At 37.2% G+C, this 21540-nt stretch overlaps 2 protein-coding genes across 3 annotated transcripts in view; one reads left to right on the top strand and one right to left on the bottom strand.

Moving 5' to 3' along the window:
- The window catches only part of Trim59 (tripartite motif containing 59), an 11720-nt gene extending 3899 nt beyond the window's left edge, over positions 1-7821 (top strand). Inside the window, exon 3 of the mRNA XM_005344096.3 lies at positions 4802-7821. Within this exon, the coding sequence (XP_005344153.1) occupies positions 4805-6016 (1212 nt within the window). The 5' untranslated portion in view covers positions 4802-4804 and the 3' untranslated portion in view covers positions 6017-7821. The remainder of the gene's footprint in view (positions 1-4801) is intronic.
- Positions 7822-8806: 985 nt separating this feature from the next.
- The window catches only part of Smc4 (structural maintenance of chromosomes 4), a 32137-nt gene continuing 19403 nt past the window's right edge, over positions 8807-21540 (bottom strand). The window contains exons 13-24 of one of the 2 annotated variants that reach the window (XM_005344095.3): positions 19457-19618; positions 17539-17764; positions 17351-17430; positions 15271-15423; positions 14425-14551; positions 13194-13383; positions 12036-12180; positions 11621-11794; positions 10694-10876; positions 10352-10584; positions 9311-9494; positions 8807-9125 (exon numbers count right to left, since the gene is read on the bottom strand). In XM_005344095.3, the coding sequence (XP_005344152.1) occupies positions 8973-9125; positions 9311-9494; positions 10352-10584; positions 10694-10876; positions 11621-11794; positions 12036-12180; positions 13194-13383; positions 14425-14551; positions 15271-15423; positions 17351-17430; positions 17539-17764; positions 19457-19618 (2010 nt within the window). In that variant the 3' untranslated portion in view covers positions 8807-8972. Of the gene's footprint in view, positions 9126-9310; positions 9495-10351; positions 10587-10693; positions 10877-11620; positions 11795-12035; positions 12181-13193; positions 13384-14424; positions 14552-15270; positions 15424-17350; positions 17431-17538; positions 17765-19456; positions 19619-21540 lie in introns of those variants that run through there. The other variant, XM_013348910.2, reaches the window with a different exon arrangement.

Genomic DNA, 21540 nt, shown 5'->3' with positions numbered 1-21540 from the left:
CCTCCCGAGTGCTGGGATTAAAGGTGTGTGCCACCACCACCCGGCTACCTGCTTTGTTTTTTAACTAGAGATTTTGCTAATGTTTTTATAGTTAGATGTGAATAAGTCACACAGGTACCAGATTCTGGGGTAAAAACTTTTTCTTTCTTGAATTTATGGATGCTTTGTAATATGTTTTAACAGTAGCATTCCTTGTTGCTTTGTGTGTATGCTGGCTATCTGTTTTTGTATAACACTTGAAAGCTTGGCTAGCTATTTCCAAGACGGCCTTTGTACTAATATACCTGGCATCTTAGTGCTGTTTTTGAAAGTCCAGGTAGCCTAGACTTGTTGCACAGCTGCTAGTTGGTAAGTGTGGTTTGAGTGGGATTAGGCATTTGACATGACACTTGGTCCCCAGTTGGTGGCGCTGTTGTAGAGATTTACAGCCTTGCTGGAGACCGAGTTAGCGGAGCTAGCTTTGAGAGTTGAAAGCTTTGCCTTGCCTCACTTTTCAGTTTGCTCTATCCCATGCCTGCTGCTGTTAAAGATCCCTTGGTTTTCTACTCCAGCTGCCCGCTGCTGTGCTGTCCCACTGGCGTGGACTCTAACCCTCTGGAACTGTAAGCCATGGTAAACTGTCTTCTCTAAAGTTGCCTTGGTTATAGTGTTTTATAACAACAGGAAAGGAACTGATAGACTTCTTGAGGTGTATATCCAGAAGTCAGAGCGGTGCTCAAAGCAGTCGTTTGACCTATACAAATTTCCTGGGGGTGGTGGTAGTGGTACACAGATTTCATCTCTTGATAAAAGGAGTAGCAGCTAGGTTATATACAGAACAGCATGTATAAAGGGTAACTATGGTCTTACAGGGTTTTTATTTTCTTTTTTCAGAAATTGTGTTCTTCAGGGTCCCATTTATATAGCTCAGGCTGGCCTCAAACTTTTAATCCTTCTGCCATATCGCATTGTTGATATTTTCTTGGTTTACATGGTACATTTCTGCCTGGCCACTTGTAGGATTGTCTCTCTTTTTTTAATCGTTTGTTACATTTTAGCTGTATGCTGATTAAATAAAATAACTTAGCATTAAAAGTTGGTGGATACTTTTTTCTACTCCCTGTTCTTGTTCTTTAAAACCTATCATATTCATCTTCTAACACTGTTTTTTAGTTTTCACTTTTTTTTTTTGAGTTGCCTGTTCTGGAACTCACAGAGTCCAACTGCTTCTGTTCCCCAAGCGCTTGGGATGAAAGGCATGCAGCTGACTCTGCCCACCTTCACGTCTGAATTTCTAAATAATATGTTTATTTCTGAATTTCTAAATAATGTATATAAATTTCTTCCCCCATATTTTTGGGCTGTCAAGATGGCTCAGTGACTGAGTGCTTGTCACATAAACCTAATTACCAGAATTTAATTATTGGAACCCATGGAAGAAGTCGACAGCTCATTTCCGAAAGCTGTCCTCTGATCCCGTGCTTACTGAGATGCACATGCGCATCCTCGCATCTGACTCACATTCAAGATAATCAACAGCTGACATTTTGATTGAGTATTGGCTTCTTTCTTTCTCTCTCTCTCTCTCTCTCTCTCTCTCTCTCTTTCTTTCTTTCTTTCTTTCTTTCTTTCGCAAGGTTTTTCGGTAGCCCTGGCTGCCCTGGAATTCACTCTGACAACCAGGCTGGCCTTGAACTCAGAGATCCCCTGCCTCTGCCTCCTGGGTGCTAGGAGTCCAGGTGGGCACCACTACACCTAGCTTTGACTTTACTAAGGGAAATTTTAGTGTCTCCCCCAACCCCCGGCCACCCCTAGTGTAATGTCAGTCTGTAAATCAATATTTGGTATTGCTTCATTTTCTTGTAGAGTCCAGTGTTAAACCATTGATACTTTGCTTGGAAACTTCTTAACAATGTAAAGGTTGAGCTATTGGGTCATCAAATGGATTCTCAGAGATCTTTGAGTGTTTTATGTTTGTACAACTATGTACGCCACCCTCCTTCTAATTCTTGTAGAGTTGGTCTTTTTTTCACTTCTACCTCCATCTTGGTGTCTGGTGCTTGCTTAGTTTATTGATAAGTACTGTGTTCATCTTTGCTTGGCTTCTGGGGATCCAAACTCAGGTCCTCGAGCTTACATTGGTAAATGGTTTATCAACTGAATCATGTTCCAGCCCCTCCGTAGATTTCTGTGAGAGATATAAAATAGAACTTTGAAGATTTAATAATATTGGAGGCTATCTAATGTGTAAGCAAACTAGTCCTAAAGTCTAATGTCTTCCAGTTTTGCTACCTACACACCAAATAGCCAATGATACTAAATCTGGATCAAATGTATGTCCATTGCTTAAATTTTATTCCTTTCAAAGAACTATTCTGTATTCCTTGTGTATTTTGACATCACTGGTACTCTGAGAAACATGTTTGTTATTCTTGGTAATTTTTGTATGACTTAAGCGCTCTCTGTGGGTGTGGGGTAAAGTTGTAAAGCTTCTAGGCATGCATTTACTTGCATTTCTCTTCAGTGGCTGTCATCTCTGTACTGCTGCCCAATCATTAGTTTCCTGGAATCCTGTGCAGGTCAAGACTTAGTCTCTACATGCCACAACTTGGTAATATGGATCCTGAATATTGTCAGTCACACAGTACAGGATATATTTCCTGATGGGCTCTTCATAAACTCTAACAGTTTATTAAAAAGCCCAGATTGCTTTTAAGACTGCTGTTTAGGTACTATTTCTGACCTAATGGGAGGCTTACATTTAATATATAATATGTTACAGAAATTCTTCTAAAATTTTGTAAAGTGCTCAAGGTAAAAATGCCTCCGTAGTTAAATTAAATTAAAAAGACACTCTAGGGTATTAGCAGTCTCAGTAGGCTCACTGATGTTAGAGCTAAGGCTAAAACAGATGAAAGGTACTTTCAAATGCTATGGCTACAAACTTTCCTTGGTGATGACAGAATGCCAGACCTCAATGCATGCTAGCCCTGTTCTTAAATACTTCTGATCTAGTGCTGGGCGGTGTTGGCGCACACCTGTAATCCTAGCACTCGGGAGGCAGAGGCAGGCGCATCTCTGTGAGTTCGAGGCCAGCCTGGTCTACAAAGGGAGTTCCAGGACAGGCTCCAAAGCTACAGAGAAACACTGTCTTGAAAAACCAAAAAAAACAAAAACAAAAAACAAAGAACTTCTGATCTGAAACTTGTTTTATATATGTTTTGTCAGCTTTTATAGTCTTTGTAAAGAACACCTAGGACTCAGGAGGCAGAGGCAAGTGCATCTCTGTGAGTTCAAGGCCAGCCTGGTCCAACCTGATCTACACAGTGAGTTCCAGGACAGCCAAGCCTACATAGAGAAACTCCATCTCAAAAAACAAAAGAACATCTAGGATTTGTTTAAGGTTCTTTAAACAACGATGTACTTGATTTTTCCCTGTCAGAGGCTAGGCAGTTTTAAGGTTTATTGCTGCTGAGAACAATAAAAAGTAAAACTATAAAAGCAGGCTGCAGATCTTCCAGCTTCTGTTGGAAATATTAACAGCTTATGGATGTCCACCCTCTATCAAATGAGTTTCTGAACTATTGCTGGATTCCTTTTTCTGGTTCATGGATATTCTTGAAATACATTTTTAAAGTTATTTTTAGTTATGTGTGTGTATGTGTATGTTGTAGGGCAGGCATATAGAGGTACTAGGAAAGTGGATACTCTGGAACTGGCTTTGTATGTGGTTGTGAGCTTCTTTATGTGCTGGGAGCTGAGTTCTGATCCTCTGGAAGAACAAGTTTGCAGTTATAACCACCAAGCCATCTCCTCAGCCTCTCAAACATTTTAAATGAGGAAAGAGATGAATGGTATCCTTTGTTTTCTTTTCTCATTTATTTTAGATTCTTATTTTTCAGTCACTACTTGTCACCATCATCAACTCTCATCTTTCAAATCTATTTTTATTGTCAATGAACTTTTCCCTTTAAAATTTTCAAATTAAAAATTACTGCTTTAGAAAACCGCAGTAAATGTTTGGAGTTGGGGCTGTGTTAACTCATGGTTGAGTCTCTGCCTAGAATGTACAAGGCCTTGAGTTTGATTATTAGCACCACAAAAGGACAAAAGGAAAAGAGAGAGAAAAATAGGAATTGCCGTATGCTGATCTTAATAGTAATTTCTAGAAAAGTTAAGAGTTTGTAAGAATTACTGAACCAGTTGTGATGCCTTGTGCCTTCAGCCCTAGCTTTTATCTTAGACAAAAAAAAACCCCACACTTTTCCCCCTTTAAATTGAATAATTTTGCTAAGCCTAATGCTATATAATATCTAGTCTTGCTTAGTCATTAGTTTTTTTATATATTACAGAGTGCTGTTTTACTTTAGTATCTTATAATGTAAAGACTTCCATATAGTAGTTGTAATTATTAAGTTGACTTCAACTGAATATTAGTCTTTGGTACATAAAGTCAGTTTCACTAATTTCAAGTTTTTTTTTTCCTTTTTTCTTTTTTTTTTTGGGGGGGGGCAGGGTTTCTCTGTGTAACAGCTTTGGCTCTCCTGAAACTAGCTCTGTAAACCAGGCTATCCTAGAACTCAGAAATTTGCTGCCTCTGCCTCTCAATTGCTGGGACTAAAGATATCCACCACCTCTGCCCAGCAGTGGAATACTTTTAAGATGGACCTCTTATTCAGTATGTATTAGGAGTTGAACTGCAGAGTCATCTAAAAATGCTTTTCTTTTAAATGGCAAATACTGCATTTAATTTGAAGGTCATGCCTAAAACCTTACATAGAATGCCACATGTATGCTACATATACTTTTTTTGTCTCGACAGGAAATGCACAATTTTGAGGACGAGTTAACATGTCCCATCTGTTACAGTATTTTCGAAGATCCTCGAGTCCTGCCATGCTCTCATACGTTTTGTAGAAATTGTTTGGAAAATGTTCTTCAGGCAACTGGGAACTTTTATATATGGAGGCCTTTGCGAATTCCACTCAAGTGTCCTAACTGCAGAAGTATTATTGAAATTTCTTCAACTGGTATAGAATCCTTACCTGTAAATTTTGCATTGAGAGCAATTATTGAAAAGTACCAGCAAGAAGACCACCCAGATGTTGTCACCTGCCCTGAACACTACAGGCAGCCATTAAATGTTTATTGCCTACTAGATAAAAAATTAGTTTGTGGCCATTGTCTTACTATAGGCCAACATCATGGTCATCCTATAGATGACCTTCAAAGTGCCTATCTGAAAGAAAAAGATACACCTCAGAAGCTGTTTAAACAGTTAACCGACACACACTGGACAGACATCACCCGTCTTATTGAAAAGCTTGAAGAACAGAAGTGTCATTCTGAAAAAATGGTTCAAGGTGATAAGGAATTTGTTCTTCAGTATTTTAAGGAGCTTAGTGATACATTAGAACAGAAAAAGAAATTTTTTTTGGCAGCTCTTTGTGACGTTGGCAAGCTGATCAATCAAGAATATACTCCGCAGATTGAAAGGGTGAAGGAGATCAGAGAACAGCAGCTGGAGTTAATGACAGTGACTACATCTTTACAAGATGAGGCTCCACTTAAATTCCTAGAAAAAATTGATGATGTCCGCCAGCGTGTGCAGATGTTGAAACGGAGACCACTCCCCGAGGTCCAGCCTGTTGAGATTTATCCTCGAGTAAGCAAAGTATTAAAGGAAGAGTGGAGCAGAACAGAAATTGGACATATCAAGAAAGCTGTCATTCCTGAAATGAGAATTTCTTCAAAAAGGATGCCATGTTCCTGGCCTGACAAGGATGAAAAAGAACTCGAATTCTTTAAAATTTTAAATATTGCTGTAGTTTCACTGATTTCAGTGATATTAATGTTGATACTCTTTTTCAACCAACACATAATCACCTTCCTAAATGAAATCACTTCAATATGTTTCTCTGAGGTCTCTTTGTCTGTTTACCAAAGTTTATCTAATAACTTAAATGACTTAAAAAATATGGTATGCTACACTTTATATTTGTTAAAGGAAATCATATTGAAAATAGTTTCTCGTTGAAAACCCAAATGAACAGTTTTAAGTAGGCTTCTCCTGTTTAGTAGAGCCTAACCATTGCTAGATGGAAGTTGGGTAGTATAAGTAGCAAACTTACATAGAAATATGGTAAACCTTCCATGGTTGGATAGAAATGGTGCCAGAAATGATATATTATCTGAAAGATTATTCAAATCAAATTAAAAAATTATTTTTGATTTGAATATTTTTTGGCTTGATAGTCAAAGTTTTAAATCTAAGAAGCATCTTTTTTTTTTTTTTACTATAACATGCTTTGCAGTTCTTTGTAGATATTAGATTAGAAAAAATTGACAAGATCCTTGATCCACATATCTATCTTGATGTTATTTGAAGCTTTTCAGTGTATAGATGTAGGTGGGAAAAGTTTTAAGATTCAGGCTAGGATTGCTTAAATGTCTTTTTGGTCAAACATAAATCAAGAACATACATTCCAAATACAGCTTTTGGATAATGCCAAGTGTCTAGTACTTATTTTATAGAAACTTTGTGTTTAGAATTTGAGTTTAATGTCTAGAGAATCTCTTAAGTCAGGGTCAGTCTGGGTATTGTATTGACATCTCTAAAAACCAAACAGGTTAAAAACGAGGCGGAGCCCTTGCTTTGTCTCCAGCACCAGAAAGCAAAACAATTATTTTGCTTTTGTAGTGTTTTAATCTTGTTCTTACATTAAAAAGTATATTAAACATGTATGACAATCATGTAAACTATATCTTAAAATGGTCTCTATAGCCCAAGTACTGGGAATTATGAGTTGCCATAAATTAGATCTTAAAAGATCTCATTAAGGCAACCTTTAATTCCCTTAACAAGGACTAGCATGATGTTTGCAGTGTAACTTTGGATCACTGTCACTAAAATACCCAAATGAATCCCTAGCTCTGGGGATCATTAGGGCCTGGAGAGATGGCTCTCCCAGAGGTTCTGTGTTTAGTTCCCAGCAACCATATTGTGATTCCATGACCATGTATGAAATCTGGTGCTCTCTTCTGGCCTGTAGGCATATGGTGTGATTCCATGACCATGTATGAGATCTGGTGCTCTCTTCTGGCATGTACGCATATATGCCAGCAGGATGCTGTATGCAAAAAAGCTTAATCATTAGGTCCACTTAACAGATCAGATTTTATCCAGCATTATTATTATAGAGGCCATTTGGAAGATGGAGTGGAGGTAAGGGGGTACAGTGTTCAGTTTTTAACAGACACATAGGTCGCACTGAGTGCTATTTTTAAATGTAAATATTAACAAAGAATGTTAGCTAAGATGTTTTTCAAGGGGCCACTAACTTCTTTGTACAGATGATGAACAAACCAAAGTAATGCAGTGCCATATTAGGTGGGAGAATGTTCTCATCAGTGTTTATCATGCTTTAAAAACTCGAGCAGGCCAAGACAGGTGTTATTAACCGAAACTTACATACGCTCCAAACTAAACAAACATATGCCGAGTATTACCTTAAAGGCTTGACAATTTTTAGTGTTTTCTGGTAAGTTATTATATACTGTTTTATATCTTTACTATTAGGCTGAGATTGTACAAAAAACACATTTGGAAATTATGGGTTTATGTGTAACGATATATTTGAATAAACTTGATATTTTATTGAATGGCTTAGGAATTGGCTTTGGAATTTTTATACATAAGTTAGCTCTCAACTCCACCTAGTTATTAAAATGTAATTTCATTCACTTTTATATTTGTAGCATGCTGCTGATTTGTAGTGCTTTATTATGAATCATGGTAGGAAGCATTTGACTAATTCCTTAGAAACTGAATAAGGCAAATACTTGGAGACAGGAACTCACTAAGTAGACCAGGCTTCTGACTGCTGGGATGAAAGGTGTTGTATAGCATACCACCACACCTGATGATAGCTGACTTTAAGTTCCAATTTATTTCTAGTAGCATAACATTCTTTAGGCAATACAGTGAGTACATGGTGGTTTTATGAGCGTTAGACACGGAAACATTTGCTTTTATGTTTGGGTTAGCCTATGTAGGCAGCCCACAACCCTCAGTCATAATCTGGCCTGCCACCATTACCCTGGGATTGCAGGGTAATATACTTTTGTGTTTTCGAGACAGGGTTTCTCTGTATCTTTGGAGCCTGTCCTGGAACTACCTCTTGTAGACAGCCTAGCCTTGAACTCAGAAATTCGCCTGTCTGTGCTGGGATTAAAGGCAAGTGCCACCACCGTGGAACTCTTACCAATCAAAACAAAAAGAACCTGCAGCAGGAGAGTTGATCCTGTCCCCCGTGGGAGAAATGGGCCCAACCCCTCGCCAAAGGCATGGTACTTGTCTTTGATATCTTGTGCCTACCAGAGCTTGCTCTGCTTCTAGCCTGAGGAGGTAGTCCCAGTGGCTAAAGACTCAGCTACTGCCCAGACTCACATCCTTGGCCTTGGGTTGACACGTCCTAACTGCTTCTGTGACCTTCTGGAGTGCTAGAAGGGACTGGTTTGGCAGAAGAACCACAGGATCGGCCCCCCTTCCCTGACTGTAGCAGGATGTCCAAAAGGCATTCCAGCAAGGGTCTAGTGCTGATGGTGTGCCAGAGACCTTGAGATAGTGACTCCTAGCAATCGTTTTGTGGGTGGAGCAGATTCCTGACACACCTTCCTGATGCTATAAGAATGAATTTTGAATAAGTGTTGGAAAGATGGAGAGGCAAGATGGTTACTTTTGTTTTAATTCTTGGGGGCATGCTGTCAATTTGCCAAGGAATCAAAGAATTGTTAAAACAAAAAAACCTAGCCAGACTCACTTTTATAATATAGAAATGGATACAATTTGTTTTAGACATTATCAGTAGTAAAACAGAAACCAATTGTCACACAATGTAGAAAAATGTACAACTTAAAATTCGTTACAGACAGAAACCTAGAAATAATAATCTAGGCAATTTAACTGTGAACAATCTTCAATATAAACAAGTTCAACAAAGTCCTTTAGATGCAATTTCTTTTGGGTTCACCGCAACACTTTTCGTAATATTGTATGTTTTGTAAATTCCAATAAGTCTATCTGAAATCTCAAACATATTATTCCGGAGAGAAATGATTATGAACTGGGCATTTTTGGTTTGCTCCTAAAAAGAAAAAGAAAGACAAATTATATAATAGGCAAATATTATTCCACATAAAGTTTGTGGGCAGTAATTATGACATGATTAACATGGGACAATGGCTAATTCATGAAAGCTGATTTTAATAATTTGGGTAAAATGAAAATCCTGATAGCAAGAAATAAAACAATTTCCAGAGATTTACTCACATATATGTAAAATGCAACAATCGACACATTTTTAAAATCCAGGGCTGCATCAATCTCATCCATGAAGTAGAGGGGAGTGGGTTTGTAGTGGTGAAGAGCAAACACTAAGGCCAACGAACTAAGGGTTTTCTCTCCTCCTGAAAGGTTAAAGATCTTCTTCCAACTTTTCTTAGGTGGCCGAACACTAAAATAATGAAGAAATGTTACTGAACTGCCTTGTAAAACTCAGGCTAAAACTCCTGAAGTGTTTCCTATAACTAAATCCGTGTGCTGCGTTTCACAAATACTATTATCTAGATTCCGGCTTTTTGAACAGGGTGACCTCAGTATGTAATTGCCTTTTATTTTTTTTTAAAACTTCTGATCCTCCTGCCTAAACCAGATGAGTGCTGGGATTACATGTATACACCCATCCCATGGCCTGGCTGCTGGTCTTTTATTCCTAGCTTACAGAAATGTTATTGGAAGACAAACATGTTAGAAACACCTACCAGAATTTTTAAAGTTTTTGGACACAGGGTTTCTCTATATAACCCTGGCTGTCCTGGAACTCAGTCTGTAGATCACATTGGTCCTACACTCACAAAGATCTGCCTGCCTCTGCCTAATATTAAAGCCATGTGCCACCACTTATCTACCAGAATTTTAAGATTAAAACAGTAAACTAGCTACTATTTGTTATTTTCTCTTAACCAATTTTGTAATAAAACTATTGGGGGGGCGGTTTAAAGAAAGCCTTTCTACTTTGTCATTTCACTGCTGTATAAACCTGGCTATCTGGCCTGTGAGTTTCTGTTTTACTCCCATCTCCCTGTAGTGATAAGCCAGGATTATAAATGTTGGCATTATTGAATCTAGCATTGAAGAAAATATTTTTAAAAGATGAATTAATGAACTAGTCACTGTATAACATAATTTGTACATGGTACATAAACAAGTCAGTATTAATCACCAAATAAAAGGAGTTATAGTTTCAACCTTCACACTGCCCTCACAAGAAATACTAATTCAGGAAACATGGAGGATTCAAATCTTACAAACCTGAACATGATTCCTTCAGAAAAAGGATCCAAACTATCCACAAGCTCGAGTTCAGCGTCCCCTCCCAAAGTAAGCATCTGGTAGTTTTCCTTTAACTTATTTGTTATTACATAGAATCCTGCCATAAATTCATTGAGTCTTTGTTTCCGAAGATCTTCATATGCCTGTCTAAAATTATCTCTTTCAGAAGTAATTTTGTCCAATTCTGCTACTCTTTGCAAATATAATTCTTCCTGTGAAGATTATAAAAAAAAGTTTACACAAACCTGAGAATTAGCATTGCTCATTATGCAAAAACCAAAGGTCTTAATTTAAACTAAGCAAAATTCAATTCACTCATACCTTTTTTTTATATTCTGCTATGGCACCAAGATTTGGTTTCATTTCATGACACTGAGCTTCTAAAATTGCAATTTGATTTGTTATAGCATCTGGATTCTTGATTGCTTCAAGATCTTCTGGGCTTAGAACTGATACTGTTTCGACAGGATTATCTTCTATAGGATGCAATTTTATTTTTGAAATCTAAAGAGAATTAAGAAGACATAAAAACAGGATGAATTTACTTTTACTTGTGTATGGGTGTGTGCGCGTGTGTGCATGTATGTGTGTATGCCACGTTTGTAGATGCCATAGATCCCAGAAGAGGGTATCAGATCCTGGAGTTGGTTTTAAGCCATTTGATATTGGTTTGAGGAAGCAAGCTGTGAGTCCTCTGCAAAAGCTGCAAGGACTAGTAACCAGTGGGCTCTCTCCAGCTACAAGTTTATTAAGTCAAAACATGAACAATGACAGCTATAAAAACAATATCGGAATGAACCATGACTACTTTGCACATAAGCTCTGGGCTGAGAAGGTACTTGCTCTCTTCTAATGATTACTAATTTCTATGTATTAAATCTAAATTGTCTATTAGATCCCTTATAAAAAAGTGATTATAGAATTAAGAATCACAGATGCACTTAAAACCAGAGAAACACCTGCCTCCACAAAACAAAAAGCAATTAAAAAAAAATGGTACCAATGTTTCATCTGCATGTGCGCACGCGTGTGTGTTTATTTATATATAGACCACTTATGTGCCTGGTGTCCCTGGAGGACAGTAAAGGATGTTAGATTCCCTGGAACTAGAATTATATGGTTGTGATCTGCCATGTAGTGCTAGGAATTGAACCTGGGTCTTCTACAAGAGTGAGTGCTCTTAATCACTGAGCTATCTTTCAAGCCAACAGAAAAGGTTTAAAATCACTTAAATGGGAATAATCTCACCTCTTTTTGCCAGTATTTTATTTTAGAATTATGTTCAGCAATGTGGCCATCTATCTGCTCAAGTTTCAACTTAATACTAAGAGCATCTTTCTGAAGAGCATGTTCATTTTCTTGAATAACTTTAAGTTCCTGAAGTAGATTACGATGCTCTTTCTGGATTTCTGGCAATGACTCCTAAAAACCAAGAACAACTGTGACAAATACCATCTTTACAAGTGAAATAGGGTTTTTTTTTTTTTTACATTACATAGACATTGTTAGCAATTTTTCTTCATGTCTCACTTTAATAAAATTTGATTCACAGAAAGTTCTCATATTTTGTTATACACTTTTAATAGTCACAAAAAATTTAACATACAAGACACTTTAATTGCTTCAAATGACTTCTATCCTGTAAGGCAGAAATAGATCTTACCTCAGCAGCATTTGTTTTTTTTATGACTTCTTCTGCTTTGTCTTCAATAGCTTTTAGTTCTGCTTTTAAGTCATTTGTTTCTTTCTCGGTGTCTTTTATTTCTTTCTCTGTGCGGACGACAGAATCTTGCGCCTTTATGAGATTTCTAAAAAAGCAAACAACACAATTTATGACAATGTGATTTACTGAACCATCTGAGGTTTCTCTGTTTATATAACTACTTACAGATGGTGTTGTATGTTTTATTAAAGATTTCCATAAGGTCTGTTCATGTAAGCCTCATTTTTGTTTTGTTTTGAGACAGGGTTTCTCTGTGTAGCTTGGCTGTCCTGGAACTTGCTCTGTAGACCAGGCTGGCCTCAAACTCACAGAGGTCTGACTGCACCTGCCTCTACCTCCTGAGTGCTGGGATTAAAGGAGTGTGCCACCACTACCTGGCTTCATGTAAAAGTGTCTATGAACACACAGAAATACAGCAATTTGTCTGACCCTGTCTTCTATGGAATTACAAGGCATGTCACCATGTTCAGTTGGTTTAAAAGGAAACAACAGCAACAAAAAGCCAAAACAAACAAACAAAAACTAAACCAAGGGGGCTGGAGAGATGGCTCAGTGGTTAAGAGCATTGCCTGCTCTTCCAAAGGTCCTGAGTTCAATTCCCAGCAACCACATGGTGGCTCACAACCATCTGTTAATGAGGTCTGGTGCCCTCTTCTAGCCTACAGACATACACAGACAGAATATTGTATACACAATAAATAAATAAATAAATAAAGAAAAAAAACTAAACCAAACGATAAATCTTTTAAACAGACTTTCTGCTCCTAACAAATCATTTTTTCTAGCTTCTTACTTTTAGTCAAATAGATCAATATAGAAATTAAAAAAAATAATTTTCTTTAGAGCTTTTCCTCTTCACTTCTTGTTTATTAAGACCTAGCTCTACTTCTCTATGCCAGAGTAACTTAATGTCTATCCTTGATCTGTCCTTGAACAACTGGGTTATGAATCATAACTCCAACTTTTCTAAGGCATACAACTGTTAACCAACTTGTTCTTTTTGAATTAGACAAACAATAAATCTTCATTTTCAGTTTTTTCCCTTTCTCAAAGTGTCCAGACAGGGGTGGGGGCAGGATGAGGAGGTACACATTCTACCTGTCAGCAGTCTTGATTGCTACTTGGGCTTTAGTAATAGCAGAAGCACATTCATCCAGCTGTTTATTTATCATATCAAGTTTGTTTTGTTGGGCCTTGAGTTTTCGGTTGTTGATTTCTATGATGGTATCATGTAGTCGTTTAACCTCGGCTTCTACTTTACCAGCTTTCTCAGCCACAGCATCATATTCTAAAATTAAAAATGACACAGCTGAATTCATTTTGTTAGTAATTATCACTTGTTGGATGTATATTTGCCCTAAGATCTTTCTCTGGTTTGGAGAAACTGAGTATTTTCTTTGGGTTAAATAAATAGTCCTCCACATTATTACAAAGTTAAGGAACAAGATGAATTGGTGGGTCTCCCCTGTTCCAAAAACACAGCCCAGGTTTATTTAGGTCAAATAAGCTAAAGTGCAATGTAGAAGGCATAAATGATGAACTGATTGGCTTTCACTGGCAGTGACTGAGCCTGACGGTGTGGACTCTATTAGGTGGAATATAAGCTGTTGACAATTGTAGTGACACTTTCTCAGTTCGACAGATGGAATTTTAAGTGTAGTAAGAGCAGTAACATAGAATACACTGAAATACATGCTCAAAGGACTCTAAGTGAGGTACAAAGACAACTGCATATTGCTTTCTTCAGCTTCTATTCTGACAACTACGAATTCTAAGAAAAAGTCGAGGAAAGCATTAGCTAAGTCTTCAAGTAGCTTTACTGTTTACTTGCTGTGTGTTCTTCTTGAGTAATTTATTTTCTTCATATTCTCAGATTTCTAAATGTATTTTTTCCTTTATTTTGTGGATGCGTCTTTTCCCTGCATGTACCTAAATGTACCGTGTATGCCTTCAGAGGTCAGAAGAGGGTACGAGAATTGAGCGCAGGTCCCCTGGAAGAACAATCAGTGCTCGAATCACTAGACCACCTCTCTAACCCACACCTATTAATCTAATCGTGCCGATCCTGAAGAAACTAAGCAGAAACATAAGGACATGACTGGCTCCAGAGCATGCTACCTACTCTCCCTTATCGCCACGTCATGTGGCTGACCATAGGCAAATTACACAAATCACTTAATGCATTAGTTTCTTATTTGTCACACGAATTTAGACTTGAATGAATTAAACAATACCAAAAGCTAACTTAAGCCAGCATATTGCCATGCAAGAGATTTAACTATAATTGTTTGATTACTGCAAATTAAAAAAAAAATATTTTAAAACATACCTTTTTTGAAAGCACTGACATTTTCTTCTAGCAGTTTCTGTTTCTTTTTATCAGGGGCTGTAGTAAGTACATTAGCTTCCAGTTCTTTAATTTGTACAGTCAAATACTCTTCTTGCTCTGATAAACCCTATAAAAATAATTTAGCATTTATATGGTATTTTAAATTTGTAAGAGTAAATATTTCTTTGAACACTCATTTTTAAAAAGACATTTAAGCTATCAAGAAAATGATAGAAAACAATAAAAAACCTAAAATGATCAGTAAATAAAATGTGTACAAACTTATCACAAAAATAATGAGTTAGAATCAATATTTAGACAATTTGGTATGAGGCAAGAGGTGTTTCAAAACAATGAAACACAGCTAATGACAATTTCAGGAGCCACTTTAAGGAAATAATCAAATGTGTGTGTAAAGACCTAACTATAATCCCAGCACTCGAGAGAGAGCTCTGTGAGTGAGGCCAGCCTGGTCTACAGAGCTAGTTCTAGAACAGCTAGGGCTACACAAAGAAACCCTGTCTTGAGCTCCCCTCCATCTACCTCCCAAAAAAGAGAAAAGGAAAAACATGAATCATGGCAGAGAAATCAAGTAAATTTAGATATTAAGCAAAGAAAAGTTAACGGCGCTAAAAAGATGTATATTACTCTTTATACAAATATAGAAATACATTGCATGCAATTAAATTATAAAAATTGAAGGTTATGCATCGTCGTTAAAAGCTGTAATTTAGGTATTTTCTGAATGCTGCTTTAAAAGGAAGCAAACCCAAAATACATCTTCCCACTTGCTGATAAATTCTAACAGTCTCAGCTAATACTTGAACACGAACATAAACACAGTACCTGGATGCTTGCAGCAAACTTTTCTAGTGTATTTCTCATTTCTCGTTCACTATGCCTTAACTTAACTACTGCTTCTTCATGTTGTACTTTCTGTTCTTGAATTTGCTTTGCTTGTTTAGAATGCCTTTCCAATTGAGATTCCATCTTTTTTACCTTCAAAAAAAATTTCAAGGGTCATTTTTAACAGAGTGATATTTATATAGACATATGTATGCATTGGCCTGCATATTTAATATCAGAAGCCAACCTGTGGGAGTTGGTTCTTCTAGGGCTTGAATTCATGATGTCAGGCTCTGCAGAAAGAGAATTTACCCTCTCAACCATTTTGCCTGCCCTCTTAAGAGGCAGTTTAAAGTTAGTTTACTCACAAAATGAAACAAACAAAACACAGGGCTGGAGAGAGATGGCACAGCAGTTATGAGCACTTCCTGTGAGCTAGAGTTTAATTCTCAGTCACTATATAATGGCTCACAATCTTCTTTAACTCCAGTTCCAGAAGACCCTATACCTCTTGTGGCCTGCTGGGACACCAGGCACCCACATGGTAAACAGACAGCAACAACCATATTCACAAACAAACAAAAATACCCAAAATTCCAATCTTTTTTGTAAAAAATTATTTTGTATGTTATGCCCAAATTCGTGGGGTCCCCACAAAAGCCAACAAAGGGACAGATTCCCGTATGTAAAAACAAAGAGCCTTTATTTTAATCAAGTTTGCAAACTCGGTCTCTCTGCATGTCCAACATATTGGAATAACCGGAGAGCCCTGAGCTCAATTAGAATTGGGTTTTTATAGTAGTAAAGGTGGGGGTGAGGGGTCTCTGATGCTCAGGACCCCTGATTGGCTGACATTTATCTAGGGGTGTCATTGGTGAGGTGTGCTGGCAGGTGATCCTATCTACAGTAGTTGGAATGTCAGGCATTTCCTTTGAATGGTCTGCTCTTGGGTGGGGGTTGGGTAATTTCAGTTTGTGGTGTTTTCCTGATACCAGGTATTGATTCAGGGTATACTACTGAGACTCAGACCTCTTATTCAAATTCGTGGCCAGAGTCCCAGGTGATAATGGTTGGAAGTAAAGAACTTCCTTTGGGTGACCTGCCCAAACTTAGATTATTATGGCTGGCCCCCCACAGTATACATGTTCAGAATACTGTATATATATAAACAAATATATTTATATTTTATGGCCAGAAGGCACCAGATCTCATTACAGATGGTTGTGAGCCACCATGTGATTGCTGGGAATTGAACTCAGGACCTTTAGAACAGCAGGCAATGCTCTCAACTGCTGTGTCATTTGTCTACCTCCCCCAAACTTCTAATCTTAAAGACTAGAATAAAAGTCAGAAGTAGTGTACAAAACTGGATTCCCAGATACTCAGAAGGTTGAGAGGAAGATTATGAGCTTGAGGCCAGCCTAGCCTAACAAAATGAGACATGTAACCAAACAACCCCCAATACCAAAGCTTGAGACAGTCACCTATATTTTAATGAAAACATAGCATTCAAACAATTTCAAAATATGGGGAGAAATTAATGCACATTTTGGAAAAGGAAATCCAGGCTAAGAGCACATTTTGGTGGCTGAGTTCATACCTCACAAAGGCTACACAACACAAATTACCTTACCACTAATCTGTACCTCCACATCCCCAAAGTGTTTAAAATAAAATTTAGAAACATGGATAAGAAGTCTTTGAAATACTTGAAGTATTTTGAAATTGAAAAACAAACAAAAAAAAAAAAACAGTAATTCTGCAAAGTAAATGATATTAAGTAATTGACTAAGTTATGAAAAATCTCTATGATAGTAAAAGATTAACCAAAAAGATATGCACTTATTTTTATTTCTAATGGGATGCTAGGAATCAAACCTAGGCCTTGGGCATGCTAAGCCAATGCTCTACTACTCTGACACACCCTTTTTAAAGCACATACTTTTGAATTAATGTGTTTTGCACCCCAGAAAGCACTCAACAAAATAGCTGACATTTACATAATAGAAAACCTGTTAAATCAATACTGGGTACAGTTACAGAAGGTAAATTCTGTCTGTTTTACATTGTGCTGACTGACCTCTTCTTCAGAGATTTCCACGATAACTGATGAACCCATTCTTCCTCTCATTACTTTGCTTCCACCGCCAGTCATTGTACCTGGGGAACATGGAGAATTCAGTTTTAAATGTCTTACCAAAGATTAAAAAAAAAAAAAAAAAAGAAAAGAAAAAAGATCGGTAGAAATTAAAAAAAATTCCAACTTACCTGACTGTTCTATGATTTGCCCCTGCAGAGTTACAACTCTCCATCGTCTATCTTTTTGATATGCTACTCTTGTAGCTTGATCCAAATTGTCAGCCACTAAGGTATCACGTAAAGCAAAGTAAAAAGCCTGGCGAATTTCCTCATTTTTTACTTTAACTAAGTCAAATAACCGCGGAGTATTTTCAGGAGTTTGAATTTTGGCCATTTTTTTGGCCCACACTGTCATCTAAAAGTTGGAAAAAAAATATGTAGTCTTCTAAGTATTATAACCCTAAATAAAATCTTATCATGCTTCTACATAAAATTCCCAAGTATTAATTTTATTTCTATACAGAAGCAATGAGCAACTTGATAACATAAACTTACCATTAAGCTAAAACATCAAAATGAAATAGACACCTAAATTTAAGAGCTAAAATCTATAAAATGCTCACAAACAGAGCTCTCAAACCACTTGGAAGGCAGAGAGAGGAGGACTGCTTCAAGTTCAAAGTCAGTCTGGTCTAGACACAAAGTCATTCTGGGATACAAAGCAAGATCTTGTCTAAACACACCCAAGAAGCTGAAGAAAAATATTGTTAACAGGGCCTTTTGTGGCTTCAAAGTACACATTCAAGAAAGTGAAAATATAACCCACCAAATAGCAGATTTAAATTAAAAAAAATTTAAAAGTATCCAGCTGGGCGGTGGTGGCACACGCCTTTAATCCCAGCACTTGGGAGGCAGAGGCAGGCGGATCTTTGTGAGTTCGAGACCAGCCTGGTCTACAAGAGCTAGTTCTAGGTTCCAAAACCTAGAACCAAAACCACAGAGAAACCCTGTCTCGAAAAACCAAAAAAAAGAAGTAGGTATCCAACAAGAGACTTGTATACACTATTTTAAGAGTTTTTAACAATTCAATAAGACAAACCAATGAAAACAGGCAAAGATTTCAGACAGTCTTTTTTTCCCCAAGAAAGATAAACAAATGATTAATAAGCACACAAAATATGTTCAACATTAGGAAAAGACAAATAAAAGCAGTTAGATACCACTTCACATCTATCAAGATGTGCTGTAATAAACAAGGCACAGCAGCAAACACTGCTATTCTTAGGTATCCCAACCCACATTCACACAAAATCTTGTACACAAATCTTCACCACGGCATTATAGTTAAGTCAGCCAAAAAACTATAAACAAGCAACAGAAGCCCCCCCCCCCAAAAAAGATAGGTACAAGCTACAAAATAGAAGAGTCTGAAAAATTATGTATGTGTAAGAGGCCCCATATTATGATCCCATTCAACCAATGCTCAGAATACATCCATAGAAACCAAAATCAAATCGATGGTTTTGTTGAGGGTGGGCGAACTGATTGTTAATGCTTATGGAGCAATGAAAATAGTCTGGAATTATATTAATGGCCATAGTCTAGCAAGTTGTGGATATAGTGAAAATAACTTAAATCTATACTTCACAATAGAATTACATAACATACCTCAATAAAGGTTCTATTAAGGAAACAGTGGTCACTGATGCAGTTTAGAAACATACTAACAGGTGGTGGTGCATGCAATAATCCCTGTCCTGGGAGGCAGACTGACCTCTGTGAGTGAGAGACTAGTCTGTTCTACGGAGCGAGTTATAGGATAGCCAGGGCTGTGCAGAGAAATCCTGTCTCAAACTCCTCCACACCCCACAAGAAGCATCATACTTACAGTCATTCATTCACTGGACATCACTTTAACGCTGGAATTTCTTTAGTATAGGCATCACGAAACTTATTTTTTTAACCTCCATAATCATGTACACACAGAATATAAATTTCAAAACTTATCAGGGAGTAATTAAATAATGGCTAAGAAAAATCTAATATTCTAAGGGAAAAATATGGCACTTCAAAGTTAAATTATAGGAAACTTGTTATAAATGCTTACCTTATCCAAACCTATAAAAGTTGCAACGCCAATATTATGTTTTTTAAGGAAGTTTACACATTCTTGGGCTGTATCAATAGAATCAACAACAATGTAGTCTAATGCATGGCAACAGGATGAAATAGCAATGTCATATTTTTCATCAATAGCTCCCAAGTCTCCCTAATAATTAAAAAAAATAGAAAATTAATTTATAAAGAATTAGGTAAAAAACAAAAAAGTACAAATTATTTCATTACTATTTGGATTTTGAACATTCTTTTTTTTTTTAAATTTACTTTTATCTTATGTGCATTGGTGTTTGGCCTGTATGTATGTCTGTGTGAGGGTGTTAGATTTTGGAGTTACAGACAGTTGTGAGTTGCCATGTGGGTGCTGGGACTCGAACCGGGGTTCTCTGGAAGAGCAGTCAGTGCTCTTAACCACTGAGCCATTTCTCCAGCTCCCTGAACATTCTTCTTTTCTGGTTTCTGTAGCTGAAGACTAAACATAGGATCTTGTCCCACTGAACTGAGCTAAGCCCCCAAGCCCTTGAATGCTATTCTTAAACTATTTTTTTCTTTCTTCTTCTTCTTCCTCCTCCTTCCCCTTCTTCTTTTTCTTCAAGACAAAGTTTCTCTGTGGTAGTCTAGGCTGTCCTGGAACTTGTTGGGTAAACTAGGTTGGCCTTGAACTCACAGAGAGGTCAGCCTGTCTCAGACTGCTGTACTAAAGGCATTTGCCATTGCCTGGCTTTTAAACTATTCTTTTTTTTTTTTAAAATATTTATTTCTTATGTATACAATATTCTGTCTGCGTGTATGTCTGCAGGCCAGAAGAGGGCACCAGATATCACCACAGACGGCTGTGAGCCACCATGTGGTTGCTGGGAACCGAACTCCGGTCCTCTGGAAGAGCAGGCAATGCTCCCAACCACTGAGCCATCCCTCCAGCCCTAAACTATTCTTAATGGAAGATTAAATAAGTATACTTGGTTTACAGAAGCATAAAAGGGGTCATAAAGTTTCCTTCTCACCCCAACTTTTCCTTCCTTTCTACAGGACTAATACAGTAGTTACTGTGTGCCTTATAAGCAAGCATTCTACCACCGAGCTATATCCCAAGTCCTAAAGTTTCTAATCTACCCTCGAGTGTTCATGGTTATGTGATGTGAATTTCTAATAGATACAGAATATAAGAATTGTTTTATGCCATGAAAGCATTTAATGTGGAGAGTCAGTTTCATATTGAAAGCTGCCTAGAATTAAGTATGTAGTTATGAATTTATCTCTTAGCTATCTTTTATTTGCTGTGAAGAACTAACTACCACAGAGAAACTTTGTCTTGGAAAAAAAAAACCAAAAAAATAAAAAAGAAGGGGAAGGAGGAGGAAGAAGGAAAAAGATCTCTAACAGCTTTCACTGAATAACTTTAGTTCACAGCAAATAAACAGGACCAATCTGTTTAAGAAAGAAGTCATCTAATATTAGATATAGAAGTAACCATATTGGTTAAATTCCATTTGTCCCCCTTTCCAGAAGGCTGAGTAGGAAACTCAACAACTGGATATATGAGCTCAAGAAGTTTAAGTAAAGAAGTCTCAGTTATGGTTGAAGAGTTCTAAATTAGCTAGCTCACCTTTCTAAACCATAAACAAATTGTTAAATAAAATGTTATAAAACCTATAATTTTAGGTTTTATATTAAAATCTAAAATCAAATAAAGTATTTAATAAATATTAAATAAACATTTAATATTTACATTAAATCCTTATTTTTGTCTGGAGGTTCTAGCAGGGAAGTACAACTACAACACATCCTCAACCAAAAAACCCAGTCCTCTTCTATTTGGATGGTCATTCTATTACATCGTTTTGTGCAGCTTTAGGAAGGACATACTTGGCATGCTGAGGGAGAAATAGAGAATAGGCACAAGCCTGTTCAGCAATATCAGCCAAACCAACCCTGGTGATGAACGGGACAACAGATCTCAGCAATACTGCCTCACTATACAATTCTGGCCAGTCTAGAACTCAATATGTAGATCAGGCTGGCCTTGATCTCAGAGATCTGACTGCCTCTACCTCTCAAGTGTTGATATTAAAA

Source organism: Microtus ochrogaster, chromosome 1 (assembly GCF_000317375.1).
Source record: "Microtus ochrogaster isolate Prairie Vole_2 chromosome 1, MicOch1.0, whole genome shotgun sequence".
Classification (NCBI taxonomy): Eukaryota; Metazoa; Chordata; class Mammalia; order Rodentia; family Cricetidae; genus Microtus; species Microtus ochrogaster.
The sequence above is the reverse complement of the archived record's forward strand: the minus strand, read 5'-3'. Positions and strand labels throughout refer to the sequence as shown.